The 24551-nt window shown below is 38.2% G+C and overlaps 1 protein-coding gene across 2 annotated transcripts; it reads left to right on the forward strand.

Annotated features, from left to right (window-relative positions):
- The first annotated feature begins 1016 nt into the window (after window positions 1-1016).
- cldn19 (claudin 19) lies at window positions 1017-17636 on the forward strand. 2 transcript variants are annotated; one of them, XM_028446280.1, is made up of 5 exons: window positions 1017-1887; window positions 8047-8211; window positions 8286-8370; window positions 12752-12898; window positions 16687-17636. In XM_028446280.1, exons 1-5 carry the CDS (start codon window positions 1665-1667, stop codon window positions 16721-16723), a joined length of 657 nt encoding a protein of 218 aa, XP_028302081.1. In that variant the 5' UTR covers window positions 1017-1664; the 3' UTR covers window positions 16724-17636. The 2 variants fall into 2 exon arrangements, with proteins under 2 accessions (XP_028302081.1, XP_028302080.1); XM_028446279.1 differs by having other exon boundaries at window positions 1021-1887; window positions 17079-17636.
- Window positions 17637-24551: the final 6915 nt, after the last annotated feature.

Below are 24551 nucleotides of genomic sequence, written 5' to 3' on the forward strand. Positions count from 1 at the left end.
CAGAACTAAGTCACTTTTTCACCTAATGAATCTTTCTCGTAGACCCTGTGAGGGTAATACAGGTGTTTATGGGGTGATGGGGGTCTTTCATCCCCCTGATGTCTCTGACCAAACAACAGTACTTGTAACTTTCCCACTCCGACCCGGTACGTCACATGAAATGGGTCTATATGATATAAGGTTAGTGTGTGTGCGTGCGTGTGTGTGTGTGTGTGTGTGCGTGTGTGTGCGTGTGTGTGTGTGTGTGTGTGTGTGTGTGTGCAGTGAAGGGTTTTCAAAAACACATGCTCGGTCACGTGTGTTCACATGTTCTGCTGTGTTTTGATGTTGTAGAAAATCAAGTTTAAGTTCAAGATTGAACTGATGAGGAAAAGCTGTGAGAACATGCGTGTGTGTGTGTGTGTGTGTGTGTGTGTGTGTGTGTGTGTGTGTGTGTGTGTGTGTGTGTGTGTGTGTGTGTGTGTGTGTGTGTGTGTGTGTGTGTGTACATGGAGGCCAGGGTGAGACATGTCTCTTACAGGCGTGAGAAAACGGACATGTCTGAGAGAGCGAGTGTTTGATTGAAAAAATAGGATAATAATAATAATAATAATAATAATAATAATAATAATAATAATAATAATAATAATAATAATAATTAGGAGCTCGTGGGAAAGATGCACATTTCCAATCCATTCTCAACCAAAGGTTCCTGAGGATGTACCGTCAGGTCGCTCCGTCGTTCCTCTTGCTTCATTGGGTGCTGGTTGCCATGGTAACGAGGGTAAGCTTCCCTCGACTGCCCATATTTTGTGGAGAGCCTGCCTGGAAGTGACAAGTCCTTTTCAATGGCGTCCTTTGTTTGGTGCTGATTTACGTGGGCCTGATGCACTTTACCACCAGCTCCAGCTGAGCCTCCTTTAAACTCTGCAGATTCTTCTCCAGAATCGTCCAATCACAGCAAACGATGGACGACGCGTCTCTGGGAGGTTTTTTGGTTAAGTTGGAGTAACTTTGTGAGAAATGTTTCATTGTGACTTGGCCTTAAACGCTCCATCTTTAGGCATTTGGAAACACCCCCCCCCCCTTGGAGCCCAGTGGGCGTTCCCACAACTCACTGCCGTCCAATCAGAGGACGGCCCATTCCCTATCCCATCACGGTCAGCCTGTTGTTTTCTAATGCTTCTTTCACTACTCTTTTCTACTAACCCTCATTGAGCCACTTCAGCCCAAAGCAGATGGAAAGATTATTGTAGCGTAGAAGAAGAGAGAGAGAGAGAGAGAGAGAGAGAGAGAGAGAGAGAGAGAGAGAGGCCATGCAGAGACACAGGCAGACGGATAACGATGTTTGATCAACTGAACGCTGACAGTCAGAGATAGTTTTTCTAACTCTCCACAGAGTGGAAGAAGGATAGAGACAGATCAGATTTAGAGGGACAAACTCTCCCGTTGAGCAGTGGTGGAGTGTTTGAGAAAGAGACGAGAGTGGAGGAGAGAGAGCTCTCCAAATGAAAACACAAACTCAGAAGCAGCAGGGAGTTTGGTGAAAGAACAGGTCCTGATCAGAGAAGGAAAGCTAGCGAGAAGTGAGAAGAAGGATCCACAAAGAACTGATCAGAGAAGAAGAAATATAGACAGGAGAAACGAACCAACACAGGCTGAGAAACTGAGGAAGAAGAAGAAGGATGGCCAACTCAGGTCTGCAGTTGTTGGGTTACTTCCTGGCGTTGGGCGGCTGGATTGGAGTAATCTCGACCACGGCCTTGCCCCAGTGGAAACAGTCATCGTACGCTGGCGACGCCATCATCACCGCCGTGGGTCTGTACGAGGGTCTGTGGATGAGCTGTGCCTCACAGAGTACGGGACAGGTGCAGTGCAAGATCTTTGACTCCATGCTCTCATTGGACAGTGAGTACACACTTTATGGGTTCTTATCTCTGATCAGCTTCAAATATCGTTTGTTAAAGTCTAAATATCAGAGAAATGTTCTGTTGTTTGATGTTAAGAAAACTTTGCACAAACTCACACAGAATAACATTTTACTTTTATAAACGTCTTTCTTTGTTTTCTGTTTGATCAGGATATGATTCAAACTTATACTAAATTCTTATTGGATTTCCTTCCCAGGTTGTAAAATTCTTCTGTCCCACATAGTGCATGGGATGATGGTACTGTGTGCTCTGCTCCAGTTTACCAGAACTAAACCATCCCAATACCAGATATCAGCCAATAACAGACCAAATACATATGGAACCTCATATATGGGCCACTTATGCCTCACTTACAGATTAGTCGACACTAACATGAGAAAAAACAGCCCAAACTGTCCCAGATGTTGTAAGATATCTGCCAATTTTAGCTTTGGCTGACATCTGTTTAGTACGGGCCAGAAAATTAATGCTGGCCATCGTTCATATTCTATCTCGGTTTATTTAAACAATGACAGCCAATCACAGCGGAGGTTCTATCTTAACCCAGTAAAGTTGTGTTTGGTTAAGATGTTGAACATCCATGTGATGTGGACGTGAGAACCAGAGGTTCATCTCAAGCCCAACGTGATGTAGAGATTTTAAACATGATCAGATTCTACGTAACGTCGAATTTAATCCATTTCTACTTTCTAACAAACGCCGTCAACGGAGGAGGAGGAGGAGGGGCTTTGGGTCAAAGTTTCTCTGCTAGTTTTAGAATGATTGAGTGATGTAGTGAGTCATTGTATCAACAGTAAATGGAAACGCTCATCTGCACATGAAGCTGGTGTCTTTATGCTGATCGCAGCGATAAGAACGACGTATTGTCCTGGGACATGAATAGATGTTGTTCAGGAGAAGAAAAGGACTGTGTTGAGCCAAAGACTAGAGATATGCTCAGAATGTGCTCGCTCGTCCCCACACGCGTACGTCGTACCACTGGTAGAATAACACAGCCTGTGTGTGTCTGTGAGGACCAATCAGAGCCAAGCACCAAACCTCACGCCTCAGACACACAGGTTAGGATTAGAACTCATGATGAGACGCATGTGATGATCATTGCTCACCAGACTGTGTGAGGGGGAGGAGCCTAAGAAGCACGAGAGAATAGAGCAGCAGGTGGACTTTGATAATGAGGAAGATGATGATGATGATAATCTGTTGGTTGTGCTGAAAGGACAGCACGGTGCGTTCAGGGACATCCCATAATACAGGAAGAGCTTTATTCACACAGGAAGTCAGGAGCACGCTAGTGGTGTGTTAGCATCCCACCATCAAAGGCGGGGCTTTCAAACTTATTTTAGTTCAGGGGCCAAATACAGTTACACTTCTACACATACATAAAATACTAAATATGTATGAAAACAATCAAAAGGCTTATGTCAACAAAACACTTTCACTCCTCCTACATCACTACATATCCTATCTTTGTCACCATCTCCTCTGGCTCCACCCTCTCCTCCCTCCCAGCGATTGGTCAGTAGGAGGCATGCCGTAAGGGCATCCTGTGGCTGACCTGTGAACTACCCATCCCCCATGCTAACATGTTGTTGTATTACATTGTATGTTGTGTTTGTTGGTTTTTGTTGCTGAGGAGATTTTTCATGATCCCAAACTCCGCCCCTCTCTACTTTTTGACCTCTTCTTCTTACCCATTGTAGCTGATCAATAACTGTGTGTTGATTGGTTTATTCTGCTCATTGTAGCAGCTGCTGCCTTTTCAGATGCCTGAGTTTATTATTAGTGGATTCATAAATACACTGACATAATGTGATCCATATTCTGGACTATAGTGTGTGTGTGTGTGTGTGTGTGTGTGTGTGTGTGTGTGTGTGTGTGTGTGTGTGTGTGTGTGTGTGTGTGTGTGTGTGATGAGACAATGAGAGGCAACTAAAGAGATATGTAGAACTAAACATGTACATAAAGGTTGACATACATTTACTGATCACTGATTAAACTAAAGATCACATTTAATCTCATTTAGGAATTGATGCATTTTTAACAAGTTTAGAAAGTAGGGAAGTGTTTCATTCAGGTCCACAGTGAACACACACACACACACACACACACACACACACACACACACACACACACACACACACACACACACACACACACACACACACACACACACACACACTCTCTCTCTCTCTCTCTCTCAGAAGAACAAAAGTAACAAAGAACATAAAACAGGGTCTAAAGGACAGAAGTGAACTTTTCTGATCAAAGGATAGATCAAAGGCATCTTCTGAGACATGAAGTGAACTTCAAAGTTCCTCTGACACTAAACGTTCCTTCACAGCAGCTTCTGAAGCTCTTCAATCAATAATGAATAATGAATAATGCTGTGTGTGTTTCTGTCAAAGTGACAAATGATGATTTCTCTTTAGATGTGACTCATTCCTTTTTTAAATCCTTTGACTTTTCTCACAGAGTCACAGTGTCAGAGTCATGTGAACAAATAAAAGCATGTGAAGCTCAGACAGAGACATTTAATTTAAGAAGAAGAACAATATGCCTTTATTGATCCCCAGAGGGAATATTCACTTTTGCAAAAACAACACAATACAAAGACAGTAAGAAACCAAAATAAATATTAACATAAAATAATATTGCAAATGTGAACTATAGGTCAGACATAAATTAGACAACAGTGTGGTGTTCAGTTATTAAACAGATGGATTGAGTTGAACAATCTGAGTTAAAGAATTAACAATATGTTGGATTTACGATGGTAAAAGTAGTGGAAACAAGTGAAGCTAGATCGACATCTATAATGAAAGAGGAAACTGGCTGACATACTCAAATACTACTACACCCTTTGTAACAGCAAAATTCAAAATAGTAGATAAATAACTTCTTATTAGGGCTGGGTAACAGCGAGGTACCTCGCAATACGATATATCGCAATATTTTTGTCCATGATAATGATATTATGATGTTACAGAGATTCTGCGATAATCGATATATCGTAATTTCATCCACGATACATCACGATATCTGTGCCACTGAAGAAATTCAGAATGTATTGATGTATTACTAAACATTGTCAATCACACACTGACCACAACTAGTCACATGACCTTGTGTTGTGTTTAAGTCTTTAAGGAAAGACTGAGACAAAATATTGTTAATGATGTTTATGCAAATTAACTTTAAATCATTAAAAACAAAATGAATGCAGAAAATAGTCATTTCAGTGCTAATATTATCCACTTCTGTGTAAACTGGAAAATTTCACTGCATATGAAAGATAAACATTTGAGTCAGTGCTTTATAATATAGACAACTGGGTGGTTTATGAAAACCTGGGCACACATTTTAACTTCTACTTAAGTTTAACCTAAACCTACACTGCAGACTGCACACATTTCACTGCTAATATTAATATACATTTATATACATTTATTATTTGGAAACTTGAAAACCTGAGAACATTTAACTTGTACTTAGTTCTTAATTTGTGTAAAAAGGATTTAAAAAATAAATAAATCAATATTCAATAGTGTATTGATAACGTACAGCAAGACAAAATATCGCGATATATTGTAGTATCAATATTTTGGCACACCACAACTTGTTATTGTCCATAAGGTTTGAAAAGCATACAAATGAATTATGACTTATTTTAGTCTTAACTTCCTACATTCTAAGTTTCTCACAGTGACTCCTTTGTTCCATGGAGGTTGTATCATCCAGGAGGATCGTTCTGCTTACATTTTTTATTAAATCCACCAATATTTGGTTTCTTTCAATTATCTTAGACTTTAGTTTTTCTCTTCTTTCTGCTGCTTGTCTGACAATTTTGTCAAAATAAAGTGGCATCTTTAATGATTCCATTACGTGTGAGTAGAATATCATAACATTGGCTCCAAGAAGCAACTCATTGCTTTCAGAAACTTTCTCCGATTGAGCAAATATTAGCTGAGTTACAGTCTTTTAAAATAACTGTTCCCGAGATGCATTCAGGGACCCTGGGAATTCCCAACATTTTCATGAGGTTTTAAAATCTGGCCGGATGTGAAAAGAGGAGATGTCTGGGTAAAAGAGGACGTATGGTCACCCTGTGTAAACACAAGCTTTAAATGAGAAAGTGCTGGCAGTGATGTATTAATGTAGTCTAACTATAACCATAACCATAACTATAACCATAACCATAACTATAACCCTGTAATAATGTAGTCTAACTATAACCATAACTATAGCCATAACTATAACCATAACCCTGTAATAATGTAGTCTAACTATAACCATAACCATAACTATAACCATAACCCTGTAATAATGTAGTCTAACTATAACCATAACCATAACCCTGCAGTGATGTGTATCAGTGGTTAATTCCCAGTGAAAACAGAGTTGCTTTGTGACGTAGTGACAGTCGTCCCACTGATCCAAACATGTGGAGCTGGACCTCCTACTGCTGCTGTGGAGCAGATAGAGCTCCATCTGTGTCCATCACACCCACACATCTGCTCTGTGCCAACATCTGGAAACATGTGTCAATATGTTCTGTGTGACTGAGGCTGATGTAGGAAGATCACTGGAATCCTGAGGAGGAGGAGAACACTTTGGAATGAAATATAGACCAGTAGAGAAGAACATCTAACAATTATTCATGTTCAATTACAACTCAATTACCATTACTACGAGCAACACCTTTCCCAATTACAATTAAAATGACAATTATTAATTCCCCCAAAATCAATTACATGACATTCTCAATTACTAAAATTAAATTACAATTAATCACAATATTAGCTTTCCATTAGCAGTATCTGGTATACCCATAATACTGATGCACGGAGCACAACACAAGAAACAGGAGAACCAGAGGTGAAGTCATTGCTGTGTTTCGTGGGTGTTAATTTTGGTTTAAATAAAAACACTGGATGGAAAACTACAGCCACGCTGTGTGAAAATTATTGAGAAAGAGCTTGTGAATCAGCAGAGCTCTGCTAGCCTCAGCTAGCCCCTCAATGCTAACATGTAACATCTAACACATCAATGCTAACATGTAGCAGCCAGCACCTCAATGCTAACATGTAGCAACTACCACCTCAATGCTAACATGTAGCAGCTAACACCTCAATGCTAACATGTAGCAGCTAACACCTCAATGCTAACATGTAGCAGCTAACACCTCAATGCTAACATGTAGCAGCTAACACCTCAATGCTAACATGTAGCAGCTAACACCTCAATGCTAACATGTAGCAGCTAACACATCAATGCTAACATGTAGCAGCTAACACATCAATGCTAACATGTAGCAGCTAACACCTCTATGCTAACATGTAGCAGCTAACACCTCAATGCTAACATGTAGCAGCTAACACCTCAATGCTAACATGTAGCAGCTAACACATCAATGCTAACATGTAGCGGCTAACACCTCTATGCTAACATGTAGCAGCTAACACCTCAATGCTAACATGTAGCAGCTAACACCTCAATGCTAACATGTAGCAGCTAACACATCAATGCTAACATGTAGCAGCTAACACATCAATGCTAACATGTAGCAGCTAGCAGGGACAATGTGACACTCAGACAGGGTTCAGAACCAATAATAAATCCATGAGTGACAAATGAACAAAGTCAGTGATAAATGATTGTAGTGACAGTCGACCACTCTGTGGTAGAGGATGTGGGCGGGGCTAGAAGCGCTGCTACAGATAGCATCGTCTGACCCAACTTATCAACTGTTATGTAGAAAAACTATTTCAGACTAAATTCATCATCTTCATCAGTTCTGTTTATTTCATGATATCTACAGAAAAACCAGAAAAGCATGAATATTTCTTAGTTAAATATAAGTTAGTGTTTCGTGAACAACGCAATCATATTATTCTTTTTTCATATTACACATTATGTTAGCATTCAGTGATGGAAATAATAAACATTACTTAGTTGTTTAAGAACATTTATTGTTTTCATTGATTCAGTCAGATACCAATATACATTTAAACTGGAAAATGTTGCTTCTCGTGTCAAATATTGTTAGACCAATAATTTAGAAGAATTAATCACAAAGTCCTTATTTAATTAGATAATTTTTTTTAATAATGTCCTTGTCTTTTCCTGTTTCCTGTAGTCCACATCCAGACGTGCAGAGCCCTCATGGTGATCTCAGTGCTGTTGGGGTTCATGGGCATCATCGTCAGTGTGGTGGGTATGAAGTGCACCAAAGTGGGCGACAACAACCCGTCCACAAAGACTCACATCGCAGTGACGGGAGGAGCTCTGTTCCTATTGGCAGGTAAAGCCACGCCCCCTCATCTCTATGAACTGGTTTCCAGGTAAAGTCATTAACACCCTGGTGTGTGTCTGTAGGTCTGTGTACTCTGGTGTCAGTGTCCTGGTACGCCGCTCAGGTGTCCTATCAATTCTTCAACCCAAACACGCCTCCTAACGCCAGGTACGCACACACACCATCCTCTGACCCACATGTATGGCGTCAATGTAGTGCCAAAAACCCAAGCACATAAAAACTGAAATCGTGCACATAGATCACTTTCTGCGCTGTCTCGGTCCGTGCGCTCGCTGGGATCTCTCCGTGTGCTTCTCAGAATCAGAATCAGAAATGTTTTAATGGTCATGTACAGTTTTGAGGACAGTACAAGGAATTTGTCTTGGTAGTTGGTGCACAAAAAAACAAAACAAAGAACAACCCAGCAACAATAATAATAATAATAATAATAAATACAAAGGATGAGGGATAAATAAAGGATAGATAGAGAATAAAGGATAAATAAATTGGTCAAAAAATGTAAGTATCTGTCACGTATTGCTTAGATATGTTGATGATTCCATACTTTATCTCTAACTTATAACTGAAGTGAAAACTTGACCGCATTAATGTTGAAATTGTAGTGTTATGTAGAATGATCAGGAGGCAGAAATTGTATCTTGCTAACTTTATTAGCTCAACCTGCTAAACATAACACATGCATTGCTCCACTGCTGGCTTACTTCCGCTAGAGCACGTCACATAAAACTAGTCCTTTCCGGTCACATCATATCCTTACGCTGTTTGTGTTACACTATGTAAATAGCATGTTTACTTTACATAACATCATGCTTTCTACGAGTCGAAAGACAAGTGCAAAATTCAAATGTACTGTAATGATCAGCAGAAATCAACCTCAGACATTTAACTCAAAATAGCACTTTTGGATACCTGATTTTAACAAGTAAGCGTTCACCTTAACATAAATCTACATAAGAACCTCTTTTGTTTCTTACTTAATGTAACTGCTAAGTTCAATATCAAATTTACATACTGCAACATTAAAACAGTTTAGAACAGTTTCTCCAACTCCCAGAGATTATTTATGACATCACATATTCCTTGTATCTGTCCGGTGGCTTCACAAGCTGGCCGCTGGATGTCATGCGTGCTGGGTTTGATGACGTAGTAACTTCAGATGGTACACAAGGTGGGTCGCCTGCTGGATCTGGTGAGTGTGGTTCTCTATCCTGCTCTATGCGATCCTCTCCGCTTGTTCCTGAAGCATCTGGGGTACTGAGGATAGGTCTCAGATGACGCCTATTTCTTCGTAGGACTCCATTGTCGGTTTGGACCAAGTATGATCTGGGTGAGTCACACTTTTTAAAGATAGTTGCTTTCTTTATCCATCCCCTCTCACCGTCGAGCTTCACAGCTACGTTGAATCCCGGCTGGAATTCTGGTAATGGTCTGACGTTATGTCTGTTGTTGTAAGAACGCCTGTAACCTTGTTTTGCTCTCTCGTCAACCTGTCTCACCTGCCTGAGATCCGGCCACACAGGCTGCAGTTTGGCCTCCAACGTAGGGATGGTTGTTCGGATCATCAGCTGTGCTGGGCTCACGCCTGTAGCTCGTAACGGAGTGGCTCTATAGGTCATGAGGGCCAAAAAGGGATCAGTCTGTCTCAGGATACGTTTTGCCATCTGCACAGCCCTTTCAGCCTCTCCATTGGCTTGAGCATAATGGGGACTGGTCGTTATACAGTATGTCTGAAGTTGTACTCCTGTGAAAACTTCCTCATAAGCACAAATTTCACTCGTCAGCTCAGCAACTTCCTCTATTACAGCTGCTCGGGGATGTCTCGAAAGTGTATCAGCTATGATCAGGTTTTTTCCTGGAACCTAAACAGCTGTAGGATTGTAGCACATCATACGTAACAACAATCTTTGACACCGTACAGGCACTGAGTGGAGATCTTTACTGTTTATCAGGGGAATCAGAGGTTTGTGATCACTCTGCAGGGTGAAGGAATCCAAACCATATAGATATCTGGAAAACTTCTCACAAGCCCAAACTGCTGCAAGACATTCCTTCTCGATTTGGGCATAATTTTGTTCAGCGTCTGTCAGAGTTCTGGAACAAAAAAGGTTTCAGCTGTCCATTGTAATTTTGGAGCAATACTCCTCCCAAGCCATAACTACTAGCGTCTGCGCTAACAATGGTTGGCTTGTTTACATCATAATATGCTAGTATAGGGGACTTTGTGACAAGCTGCTTCACTTTCTTGAAGGCTTCCTCTTGTACTACAGTCCAAGTCCATACTACATCATTTTTGAGTAAGTCATTGAGTAGCTTGGTTATCTCAGACAAGTTGGGTAGATATCTGCCTAGGTAGTGAATCATTCCCAGGATTCTCCTCAAGTCTGTGACATTGTTGGGTGGCTCAAGCTCTGTATTAGCCTTCACCTTTGTTTCATCAGGACGAATGCCATGCTCATCAATACAGTTTCCAAGATAGTTTAGTTGACTTTGACGTAGGAAACATTTCTCATGGTATAGCTTTAAACCTGCTTTCTTAAGAGTTTGTAGGGCTTTCTGAAGCCTCACTTCATGGTCCTCTTGCGTGTCAGAGTAGATAAGAATATCATCCATGTAAATTGCTACACCGTCATGGTCTTTCAGGAGTTCTGCCATCTCACGCTGACAGATTTCAGGTGCACTTGTAATTCCAAATGGCAGTCTATTGAAGTAGTACATATTCTTGTCTGCTCTTTGCTTTTCTTTGGAACAGCAACGATTGGAGCACACCACTCTGTTGGCTCCTTTATAGGTTGTATCACACCAGTGTCTACCATTCAGTCAAGCTCCTTTTTCCCTTTGGGCAGCATAGGTACTGACACACACCTGGCAGTCGACACACTGTAGGGGACAGCATTCGCTTTAAGAGTGATCTTAATGGGTTTTATCTTCAGTTTACCAACATCTGTTGGGCATGAGTCTTTCAGCAGATCAGATGTTTTGATCTCATCTATGCGCTTAATTAAACCCATTGCAACAGCTACATTGCAGCTGAGTAGATGGCTGCTATGTGTTCCTCTTGTCACATTTATTTTGAACCTATATCTCTTCCCCTTTCTTACTGTGGTAGCTACAAAATGTCCAATGCAATTCACTTTACCACCCGGACTGTTCAGTCCGCTTACTGCTTTCTTTAGTTTTGGCTTGCTTTTAAGCTGATTGAATGTCTCTTCAGGTATAACACTTGTATCAGCTCCTGAGTCTATCTTAAAGTATATTTCTATACCTTGTATTGGTAGTTTCACTGTCCATGCATTGCCAGTAGGGATGTAACGATTCACTCAACTCCTGATACGATTCGATTCACGATACTGGGTTCACGATACGATTCACTCACAATTTATTTTACAAAATGGGACTGTAGTCAAATGATGACTGAAAAATATTCCTTTATTTTTTTTGTGAAAAAAAAAAAACTAGAAAATACTGTACTATTTTACTTTTATTTTTCATTGTCAAAAGAATCCCTTGATAAACTATTCAAAACAACACAATTTAACTAAAAATAAATCTTGAATTAAATAAATAAAGGAATAATGCAAATGAAGAAGAAGCCTATTAATTTAAATTCTGGTTCTATAGTAAACAATGCAAAACTGCATAATAGTTATTTTTACTTTTTAAAAGTGCAACTGAAAATGTATTTTGTGTCTTAACAATTGGACTTAAAAAAAAAAAAAAAACCCGTCATTGCACTGATTTACGTCAGATATTTGTTTGGACCAGCAGAGGGCGCTGGTAACCCAGTGGTAGGTTGGCATGCAGAAATTCTTGCAGTGAAGAAGAGATGCTATGCTAGCAGACAGAGCTAATAGAAAAACGTGACTTTTACAGATAATCACGTAATATTACAGATATTCTTTCGGTGCTAAAGGGGTAAGTAGTAGCAGATTCCGCCCCCTGTGTTCACTGCTGGACAAGAGGAGAGATAAATATATAGTGCCCTCCGCTGTCTAAAAAAAGTACTGCGATTCAATTTGAAAAGTATCGATGTCAATCAGGATACCTAGGAATTGATTTTTAACTGCCTTACGATTAATCGTTACATCCCTAATTGCCAGTGTCCTCCATGTCTGTTATTTCCCCTAAGAAACAAGTATTATTCTTCTCACTTTCTTTTATTGGTGCAGTTACCTCATTGACCACACGGGAGCGACAAAAAACTGCAAAATGTCCCAGCCTTTTACGGCACTCTGCATTACATGCTGCACATCTATCCTCTTTTGCGTGCATACGACCGCATCTGGAACATTTATATCCTTTGTTTACAGCAGGATCTCTCTGAAAGATGCTTTTAAAAACATTCTGTTGTAAACTATAGGTTAACCGTCTAAATGAAGTTTAGTGAAAAGTAACATTTGATAGGATTTAAAAGTCGTTCATTTGTACGAGATAGTTACTGGTTTATGAGTAGAGTTAGTTCCACATTGGTTCCTGTGTCCTGAGTGTGTTATATTCAATGTTGTTCTTTGGTTTCCACTCTGTGGTGCAGGTATGAGTTTGGGTCGGCTCTGTTTGTGGGCTGGGCCGCTGCCAGTCTGACCATCCTGGGCGGTTCCCTGCTGTGCTGCTCCTGCTCCAAAGAAGAAATACGAGGACAGCAATATTATCGTCAATCACAGCCTTCCACTGCCAGGGAGTACGTGTAACTCCTCCTCCTCTTCATCATCGTCATCATCATCAGACAGACATGAACACAGCAGACCATCAGGCCTGCACTAACGGACACACACACACGCACACTTTACTACACATTGGTTAACTTTATATTTATGCACTGAGAGATTAATCAAACTTCCTTAGAAGGAGATAAGCTTGTATTTATTGAGCTGTATACAATGAGTTTCATGTAAAAACACAAAATTAGTTCATCTCTCTTCTGTTAAAGAGCAAAATAATGTAAAACTATATTAATCTGATGCTTAAAACTATCAAATCAGTGAAGGTCCAGTATGGAGTTTTACGGGTAGCCATCACTCCTTTGCTAGTAAGAAAAACAATGGCGGACTTTCTCAAAGGTTTTCATCAGGTTGAGGGTGGAGTTCATGGGTGGAGTTACCAGCGGAGGGGAGGGTGTTTTCTTTCCCTAAAGTTTTGTGACATCACAAACCCTGCAAATTAGAAACGGAGCAATTCTCTCTGCATTATCAGACTTACACAGACCACAAACAAACGACTGGATGGTATTATTTCATATTTTGTGCTGTCGACACTCAAGTTATGTCATACGTGATCAAAAAAACTGCAAAAGTAGATTTTTCATAATACGCCCCCTTTAAAAAGACTGCTCAACAACACTGATTAAAAACTACCTTCAGAACGCGTCTCTAAGTTTGATTCAAGCATATTACTGGTACTGTATGTATAGAAAGTGTTTGATAACTTAAATATGTTCAGTAACGCCAATGCTAAAGTTATATCAGTTTTATTCAGATTGCTGCAGCTATTTTTCATTTAGCCAAAGCTCAGTTAGCCTAGCGTTAGCCTCTGGTTTCTTGAAAGAATGATCATCATCTGAGGAAAAAGTGAAAGACATAATATAATATTATGTAGTATTGATTGTTGATCTTATGTTGTTGTTGCATCTTTAGAAATTCTGTCAAAGCTAGATGCGGGCTAGCTAAACATACACAAAGACACATCTTTAAATGTAAAAATGATAAATAAAGATAAAGAAAAGTAAATAATAAGCTTTTGTTGGTCCAGCAAAGCAGAACATCATGTATTTTTATCCCAATTAGTTTCTAAAAAGGCTGTAGCATCAGAATGTAGCCTAGCTAGCATCTATCGTTTAGCCACAAGGTTATGATGTGTTGATTTATTCATTTACCAAAACGTGAATTAAAAATCCCACTTGCTGTTTTTTTAGTATGACTTTAACATTTAGAAAAGTTACACATTTATTTTAATCCATGTTCGTCCATCTTTAATTTGTTGCTCAATCACTGTAGTTGTGTTTTAAATGTTCCACTAACGTACTACACACTACACACTACACACTCACTGAGTACACTGTTTAGGGCAGCGGTCTGCAACCTGTGGTTCTGGGGCCTATTGTGGCCCTTTGTCTCTTATACAATGGCTCCCTATAGCTTTAAAAAAACTATTGAAATAAATAGTTATTTTTTAGTCTATTAATGATTAATGACAAATAAAACATGATATAACAATTTATTAACCTAAAATAAATCAGGTTGTACAATGACTCAGCACATTCCTACAACATCTACAGATCATCAACTTTCCTCCACCTGTGACTAACCTTAAGTTTTAAATCCCTGGTAAGAAACTAAACCAACATAAACACAGATTCATTTAACCACCAATGTACAGGTTAAATATGTATGTTTTATGTGTGGCAAGAAATGAGTAATTAGCATGTGTTGATCACATGATCATATATTATTATATTCATGTTACTTTTTGTAGACTTTCATATACATTAGCTCATAAAATTATTCAATATTATTTTAACTACATACAGGAGTGGATCTAGAAGAAATTCAATGGGGTGGTCAGAGGGGGGCCACATATAGCAGGGACAACCCACTGCTCCACAACGATTTTAATCCAGGCAAGATTAGATAAAATGGTTCCTTTGAGAGTAAAGGTTGCAGACCGCTGGTCTACTGTATACTATAGTATATACTGTCTACTATATACTATAGTATATACTGTCTACTATATACTATAGTATATACTGTCTACTATATACTATAGTATATACTGTCTACTGTATACTATAGTATATACTGTCTACTGTATACTATAGTATATACTGTCTACTGTATACTATAGTATATACTGTCTACTGTATACTATAGTATATACTGTCTACTGTATACTATAGTATATACTGTCTACTGTATACTATAGTATATACTGTCTACTATATACTATAGTATATACTGTCTACTATATACTATAGTATATACTGTCTACTGTATACTATAGTATATACTGTCTACTGTATACTATAGTATATACTGTCTACTATATACTATAGTATATAATGTCTACTATATACTATAGTATATACTGTATACTATAGTATATACTGTCTACTGTATACTATAGTGTATACTGTCTACTGTATACTATCGTATATACTGTCTACTGTATACTATCGTATATACTGTATACTATAGACTATAGTATATACTGTCTACTATAGACTATAGTATATACTGTATACTGTATACTATAGTATATACTGTCTACTATATACTATAGTATATACTGTCTACTATATACTATAGTATATACTGTCTACTATATACTATAGTATATACTGTATACTGTATACTATAGTATATACTGTCTACTATAGACTATAGTATATACTGTATACTGTATACTATAGTATATACTGTCTACTATAGACTATAATATATACTGTATACTATAGACTATAGTATATACTGTATACTGTATACTATAGTATATACTGTCTACTATAGACTATAGTATATACTGTATACTGTATACTATAGTATATACTGTCTACTATAGACTATAATATATACTGTATACTATAGACTATAGTATATACTGTATACTGTATACTATAGTATATACTGTCTACTATAGACTATAATATATACTGTATACTATAGACTATAGTATATACTGTATACTGTATACTATAGTATATACTGTATACTGTATACTATAGTATATACTGTCTACTGTATACTATAGTGTATACTGTCTACTGTATACTATAGTATATACTGTCTACTATAGACTATAGTATATACTGTCTACTATAGACTATAGTATATACTGTCTACTATAGACTATAGTATATACTGTCTACTATAGACTATAGTATATACTGTCTACTATAGACTATAGTATGATTAGGATGATGACGTTCCCACTGAAGTATATTTCCAAGTTTCCCAAGATGCATCAGGAACCTCCAGCGTTAAAAACCTAGTTCACACTGATGCTAAATATCTTTGTTGATTCTCCACTTTTATTTTGAAAGTTCTGAAAACATTTGAAGTGAGAAAGTGACCAAGTAGAATATCAACATGTGCTCATTTGATCCATAAAACTCACATAGATATATTTACATAGACCCTCCATTGGTCTACTGACTAAAAAAGATGCTTTTATTTTGATTATTTGATTTTTATCTTAAAGTCGGTTCCAGAATCATTTTACATTTTACATTCATGCATCATGGGACGGTTGAGTATGACTAGTGTGCCCACCGTGCATACTTAAAAACTGTCCCCATATAGTATACATCCTGGTATTTTATCCCATAATAATCTATTCATACTATCTAATGTGAACACACTATATACTCTATAGTATGAGTAGTATGCTAGTATGACATAATCAACACAGTCGTCTATCAGTGTCTGAATGTGTTTCCTGTTTCCTCTTCTTTCTTCTTCTCTCCTCTTAATTCAGGACAGACTTGTTGAGTGAAACTAGTTTCCGTGACTGATCAACATCAGCCTTTTTATTGACGACTGCTCAACTGTTCCACTTAGACCCTCTGTACTATTTTTCTATTCTTATCTTTTTCTCATCACTACATCTGGACTTCATCAAATAAATTAGAATAAAATCAATCTTATGATGAACTTCTATATTCTATATACACATATCTGGATGTTTTATATTGGTAAACATCACACTATGAACCTACTGTTGAATATTTAAAATGAAACACTGAAAACTTGTGTTTTTATGATAATGTTGTAAGAGCTACAGTAGTTTTAATGTTCCTGTGAATGTTTCCTTATGGTTCTCATCTGTACTGTGACTGAAACGTGTTTTTCTCTCCCTTTGAATTTCAGAGCAAATGTTAAAACTACCCCACCAGAGAAAAGGGAGCAGTACTTGTAGTTTGGGAGAGTCTTCTGGCGTTGCCATGGTTTAGATTCTGTGACAAACTGAGGAATTTCATACAACAACGTTCTGATTAGTGCATCATCACAACTTAGCGTTTATTGGATTTTATCAGGTGAAATATTTGGGGTGAACTTTGTCTGAAACTGTAACATGGACAGGTGTGTAAGGTGTATATACCACTGATATTTACTACATTATAATACTTTACTACAGTGCCTTATAACACACACACACACACACACACACACGCACACACACACACACACACACACACACACACACACACACACACACACACACACACACACACACACAGAGTGTATATGATTTTTGTCCTTATGAAGATGTTCTGTTTCATTCATTACTAAAGAATCCAGTGTTTATTATTATTATTATTATTATTATTAAGCTTCTCTAATATTTCCTCTCATGTCATGTATTGTTTTATTGTCACTGCTATATTTGACTTGATTCCGTTAGGATGAAGTAAATAGATGTTTAAACACGTGTGTCAGTGTGTCGTTCTTCTCTAAAGTTCTAATCTCACTAATTACACACGTTAGAATTCTTCTTCTGTTCCTCTACATTCTGACACTTTCACTGACTAAACGTTCACCAACAGGAAATGTTCTGTTTCATGATCAGAAAAAAGCACAGAACATTATTCATTCACATTATAATTATATACTGTAACTTTGTAACCCTGTAAGCACATGGTTCAAATAGAACCAGTGACCTCTTTGTTTTTGGTCCATGGTCATGTTTTATTCTTCTAGTTGATCCAACCTGTGGTTTGTTGGTCCAAGTTAAAATAATCAATAAATATAAAAAATATATAACAGAGTTCCCTCTGGGTGTGTGTGTTAGCACACCTTTAAAACTATTCTATTCTATTCTATTTTATTCTATTCTATTCTATTTTATTCTTCATGCTGCACCATCATCATTATCATTATCATCATCATCATCATCATCATCATCATCAGGATGAAGCTGATGCTCCACTCAGAGACAGAGGGTTTCATCATGTTTTCATTTCTATGATTTTTTACAATTATTATACATGTTTAAAGGCTGTAGTGATAAAGTATTTAATTATCAATGAAGTATTTCATTATCAGTGATAAAGTAATTAATTATCAATGATAAAGTAATTAATTATCAGTGATGAAGTAATTAATTATCAGTGATAAAGTATTTAATTATCAATGATAAATTAATTAATTATCAGTGATAAAGTAGTTAATTATCAATGATAAAGTAATTAATTATCAATGATAAAGTAATTAATTATCAGTGATAAAGTATTCAATTATCAATGATAAAGTAATTAATTATCAGTGATAAAGTATTTAATTATCAATGATGAAGTATTTAATTATCAATGATAAAATAATTAATTATCAATGATAAAGTAATTAATTATCAGTGATAAAGTAGTTAATTATCAATGATAAAGTAATTAATTATCAATGATAAAGTAATTAATTATCAGTGATAAAGTATTTAATTATCAATGATAAAGTAATTAATTATCAGTGATAAAGTATTTAATTATCAGTGATGAAGTAATTAATTATCAGTGATAAAGTAATTAATTATCAATGATAAAGTAATTAATTATCAGTGATAAAGTATTCAATTATCAATGATAAAGTAATTAATTATCAGTGATAAAGTATTTAATTATCAATGATGAAGTATTTAATTATCAATGACAAAATAATTAATTATCAATGATAAAGTAATTAATTATCAGTGATAAAGTAATTAATTTTCAGTGATAAAGTATTTAATTATCATTGAAAAAGTAATTAATTATCAGTGATAAAGTATTTAATTATCAGTGATGAAGTAATTAATTATCAATAATAAAGTAATTAATTATCAGTGATAAAGTATTTAATTATCAATGATGAAGTATTTAATTATCAGTGATAAAGTATTTAATTATCAATGATAAAGTCATTAATTATCAGTGATAAAGTCATTAATTATCAGTGATAAAGTATTTAATTATCAGTGATAAAGTATTTAATTATCAATGATGAAGTATTTAATTATCAGTGATAAAGTATTTAATTATAAATGATGAAGTATTTAATTATCAGTGATAAAATAATTAATTATCAATGATAAAGTATTTAATTATCAGTGATAAAGTATTTAATTATCAGTGATAAAGTAATTAATTATTAATGATAAAGTAATTAATTATCAGTGATAAAGTATTTAATTATCAAGTAATTAATTATCGGTGATAAAGTATTTAATTATCAATGATAAAGTAATTAATTATCAGTGATAAAGTAATTAATTATCAATGATAAAGTAATTAATTATCAGTGATAAAGTATTCAATTATCAATGATAAAGTAATTAATTATCAGTGATAAAGTATTTAATTATCAATGATAAAGTAATTAATTATCAGTGATAAAGTATTTAATTATCAAGTAATTAATTATCGGTGATAAAGTATTTAATTATCAATGATAAAGTAATTAATTATGGGTGATAAAGTAATTAATTATCAATGATAAAGTAATTAATTATCAGTGATAAAGTATTCAATTATCAATGATAAAGTAATTAATTATCAGTGATAAAGTATTTAATTATCAATGATGAAGTATTTAATTATCAGTGATAAAGTAATTATTTATCAGTGATAAAGTAATTAATTATCAGTGATAAAGTATTTAATTATCAATGATGAAGTATTTAATTATCAGTGATAAAGTATTTAACTATCAATGATAAAGTAATTAATTATCAGTGATAAAGTAATTAATTATCAGTGATAAAGTATTTAATTATCAGTGATAAATTATTTAATCATCAATGATAAAGTCATTAATTATCATTGATAAAGTAATTAGTTATCAGTGATAAATTATTTAACTATCAATGATAAAGTAATTAATTATCAGTGATAAAGTATTTAATTATCAGTGATAAAGTAATTAATTATCAGTGATAAAGTATTTAATTATCAATGATAAAGTCATTAATTATCAGTGATAAAGTATTTAATTATCAGTGATAAAGTAATTAATTATCAGTGATAAAGTATTTAATTATCAGTGATAAAGTAATTAATTATCAGTGATAAATTATTTAATCATCAATGATAAAGTCATTAATTATCAGTGATAAAGTAATTAATTATCAGTGATTAAGTAATTAATTATCAATGATAAAGTCATTAATTATCAGTGATTAAGTAATTAATTATTAACGATAAAGTCATTAATTATCAGTACAGGGTTGATGCTGAGCAAAGGAATCGTTCTCCAAACATCATGGTTGGGTCTGATAGCACCACCTACAGGTCAAAAAGTATTTATGTCAGAGTTTAAAGGTCACATGATTCACAAATAGAAACAAATTAAAGATAAGAACTCATTTAAAGAGACAAGGATAATAATAAAAACTTTACACTAAGGTAACTGAAGGGTTGCTGGTTCTATTCCCCTGTACATGTGACCCATGACTGTGACCAAGACACTTAAAACTAACAAGACTGTGTTTAAAAATAGATTCTAGTCCTGGTTAAAAGAAAATAGTTCATGTATTTACATGTTTTTTAACTTACTGTGTCATCTGTCTATGAATAAATTATTATTTAAATTTGGAAATGAGAGGTTGAAACATTTAGGAATTTTTATGATTTGAAGAATCTGTGGATAGCAAAAGTTTTTTGTTATATTTGCTAAAGCAGTCACTATGTAAGGACAGCTTTATATCAAACTAGTAGTTTGTGTGAAAAAACAGACTCAATGCTAACTCCTGCTAATATCTGCTAACCCTTTTAAATAACAGCATGCTAACCATGCTAACTCTTGCTAATATCGGCTCACTCTTTTCAACAGCAGCATGCTAACTCTTGCTAATATTTGCTAACCCTTTTAAACAGCAGCATGCTAACCATGCTAACTACTACTAATATCTGCTCACTCTTTTCAGCAGCAGCATGCTCACCATGCTAACTCTTGCTAATGTAACGTCCGAGTTATAGGGGCTCTCACTTGCTGTTGTAGACAAGAACACACTCTTGGAATGCCAGGACAGACGTCTCCGTTTATTTTCACCCACACAACACTACTTCTTCTTCCCGCGCCGACGCACGCCGATGACGTCACACATACACGGCGCATCAAAACAACACAGTACCAATTGCAGCGCTCACATGCGTCCCCCCTCAGGAAAAGAAATGTCCCCATTTCAAAAAACAACAGTGGGTACACCCCCCAGAACATAAACAACCCAAGGAGGGGAAAACAAGGCACCATGAACATGACAGAACCAACCTGAGAAAACACACAATGCCATTATGGAAAAAGAAGAAGAAGAGGAAAAAAAAAAAAAACCAGAACAATAAAAAAACAAAACACCCCTTTCACACCGAAACCACGGGAAATTACCTTTCTAAATAAAAACAATAAAATAAAACAAAATCATTCCAAGACATAGTCCCGGAAACGAGTAGGAACCCGTGACTGCCTCCCAGCCCGGGAGACTTTACCCAGAGCAGGCACAGGGGAACCAGGTGAAACACCAACCTGCCCCATGCCGCCACCCCCAGCAGAGCCAGGTAAAGGAACAGCACCCGGGCTGCCGTGGGGGGTAACCAACTCCTGCAGCACAGGGGACATAGAAGGGGCGTGACCAGATTCCGAAGAACCAGCCATAGGCACGGCAGCCGGCAGGCCATAGCGGCGGAGTCTATTATAATGAACAGTCTGGTGAGGAGGGTCCTCGGCAAAAGGGCTATTTATCCGATACGTGACCCCCACCATGCCATCCGTGTCCAAACGGGCCTGTACCAAGTAAGGACCCTTCCAATGCAGAGCAAGTTTGCGACGGCTCTCCGTGGGGTCGTTGAGCCACACCAGATCCCCCACTTCATAGGGCTTGTGCCTCATCCTGCTGTCATAAAAAGTCTTCTGTTTTAAGCTCGCCCCAAAGTTATTGTCCCGTGTCAGACCAAACGCTGTCTCCAAGCGCCTGAGGAGGGACTCCACAAACCCCTCCAGAGACACAGGCCCCGCGTAGAGCTGCCCCGAAGGACCCAACAGCACATCCACTGGAGTACGGGCCTCCCTGCCATGCGTGAGAAAATAAGGTGTGAACCCAGTGCTCGAGTGCACACTGGTGTTATAGGCAAAGGCCACCTCTGAAAGGAAACAGTCCCACTCCCCCTCACATGACAGAAGAGTCTTAGCGAGCTGATCAATTAGGGTCCTATTGAACCTCTCAACCATCCCATCAGACTTCGGATGATAAGGCGTGGTGTGGGTCTTCCTCACACCCAACTTGCAACATAAATGTTTCACGACCTCCGACTCGAATTGCCTGCCCATGTCAGTGTGCAATGTTTCCATAACCCCATGTTCCAGGACATAATCCTTAAAGAGACATTCAGCGACAGTGGCCGCTCTCCGATCAGAAATAGCGTAAAGGTTGACAAATTTGGAGAAATAGTCCTCAACGACCAAAACATAGCGGTTACCACCGGATGTCACAGGTAACTCCCGGATGTCAGCAGCAACACGCTGGAACGGTCTCTCAGACTGCGAAGTCCTCATGGGGCCTTGATGATTTGGCACCGGGGACTTTCTCCTCTGACAGGCATAACACTGTTCACACCATGCAAGTATGTCCGTGTGAATGTAGGGCCAATAACACACAGCTCTTGCACGCGCCAAAACACGTTCATGAGCCGTGAGAGGGGTGCCATGAAGAAGTTGCAGGACCTCAGGGACCAAGGTGGAAGGGACCACTACCTGGGTGGCCAAGCCAGCCTCAGAAAGATAAACAGTTCTGTACAGGAGACCATCAACCAACTTCAACCGTGGAAACTCGTGCCACAGTTTCTTCAAACCCCGGCTCGCACCTCTCAGCCTCCACCGAGGGGGTCTCAGATCCTCCTCCAGCCAGGCCAAAACTTGGCCAACGTCCGCATCTTGTCGTTGGAGTTCTCTCAAAATGGAGCCATCATGTGACAGGGCGTACACCAAGGCTTGATCCTGATCAACAGCACAACTAACGGGAGATGGTGTCGAATCCGAGGCAGAATCGGGTTGGGGAGACTCAACCGAACACACAACGGCTGAGTCACTGTCCATGGTTGTTTGTGTGCTGGTGCTTCTGAGAGTGGTGGAGGCACACGGGGCACCATCGTCCAGCACCCCCTCATCGACACCGTGTCTGCGTGACAGAGCATCAGCATTGGTATGTTGGGCCCCCTTTTTGTGCACAATCACCCAATCATAGGGGTCCAGCTCCAGGGCCCAGCGACTTCTACGCCCCGTCCTGTCATTATCAATAACGAGTTTCCGAAGACCCATTAAGGGCTGATGATCTGTGACAATAGTGAACTGATGAAGTCCCAAATAATGTCTAAAACTTCGGACAGCCCACACAATCGCCCACAGCTCTCTATCGAATGTGGACCACCGGCGTTCAGCCGTTGTGAGAGATTGACTAGCGTAAGCCACCACCCTCTCCTGACCGTCAGAGTCTTGCGCCAGCACAGCACCAACTGCTACTTGAGATGCATCAGTGTGCAGTTTGAAAGGCTTAGCAAAGTCAGGGTGACAGACGACCGGTTCTGCACAGAGAGCGTCTCTAAGGAACTCAAATGCCATCTGGCAGTCCCCCGTCCACTGGAATGGGACATTCTTCGCAGTGAGGTGACTGAGAGGAGCGGCACGTTGAGCAAAACCTTTGACAAATCTCCGATAATAGGAGCAGAGACCCAGAAACGCACGCACTTCTGTTGCCGACTGGGGTACCGGCCAGGTCATAACCTTGAGTGTGTTTCGAGGGTCCGCCTCGGCTGAGATGACATGACCCAGGAAGACAACACTGTCGCAAGCAAGATGGCACTTCCTGGCATTTAGTCTTAGTCCAGCTTCCCCAATGCGGCCGAAAACCTGCCCCAGGGCCCCCAGATGATCCTCAAATGTTTTGCTGTACACCAGAATGTCGTCGAGATAAACCATGCAGATGTGCCATGGCAGCCCCTTCAATACTAACTCCATAACCCGCTGGAACGTCGCAGGCGCATTGGTGAGACCCATGGGCATTGACCTGAATTGGTAAAGGCCCTGGCCAGTGGTAAACGCAGTCTTGAATCTATCCTGCTCCGCCACTTCCACCTGCCAGTAACCGTCAGAAAAATCTAGTGTGCTGAACCAGGCGGTCCCCGCCAGGGCGTCCAGTGTGTCATCCACCCGCGGCAGCGGATGAGAGTCTTTAATTGTCACAGCATTCAGGCCCCTGTAGTCCACACAGAACCGCCATGCGTTGTTCTTTTTCCTCACCAGCACCACAGGGGAAGACCACGGACTACAGCTCTCCTCAATGACGCCGTCCTCCAGAAGACGCTGGACCTGCCTCTCAATCTCCTT

Source organism: Gouania willdenowi, chromosome 5, assembly GCF_900634775.1.
Source record: "Gouania willdenowi chromosome 5, fGouWil2.1, whole genome shotgun sequence".
NCBI lineage: Eukaryota > Metazoa > Chordata > Actinopteri > Blenniiformes > Gobiesocidae > Gouania > Gouania willdenowi.

Excerpts from the sequence above, each read along its gene's own strand:
- cldn19 (XM_028446279.1), top strand. The coding sequence starts at position 1,665 with ATGGCCAACTCAGGTCTGCAGTTGTTGGGTTACTTCCTGGCGTTGGGC. Across the intron at positions 1,888-8,046 it reads CTCCATGCTCTCATTGGACA|TCCACATCCAGACGTGCAGA; the intron begins GTGAGTACACAC and ends TGTTTCCTGTAG. Across the intron at positions 12,899-17,078 it reads CAGCCTTCCACTGCCAGGGA|AGCAAATGTTAAAACTACCC; the intron begins GTACGTGTAACT and ends TTTGAATTTCAG.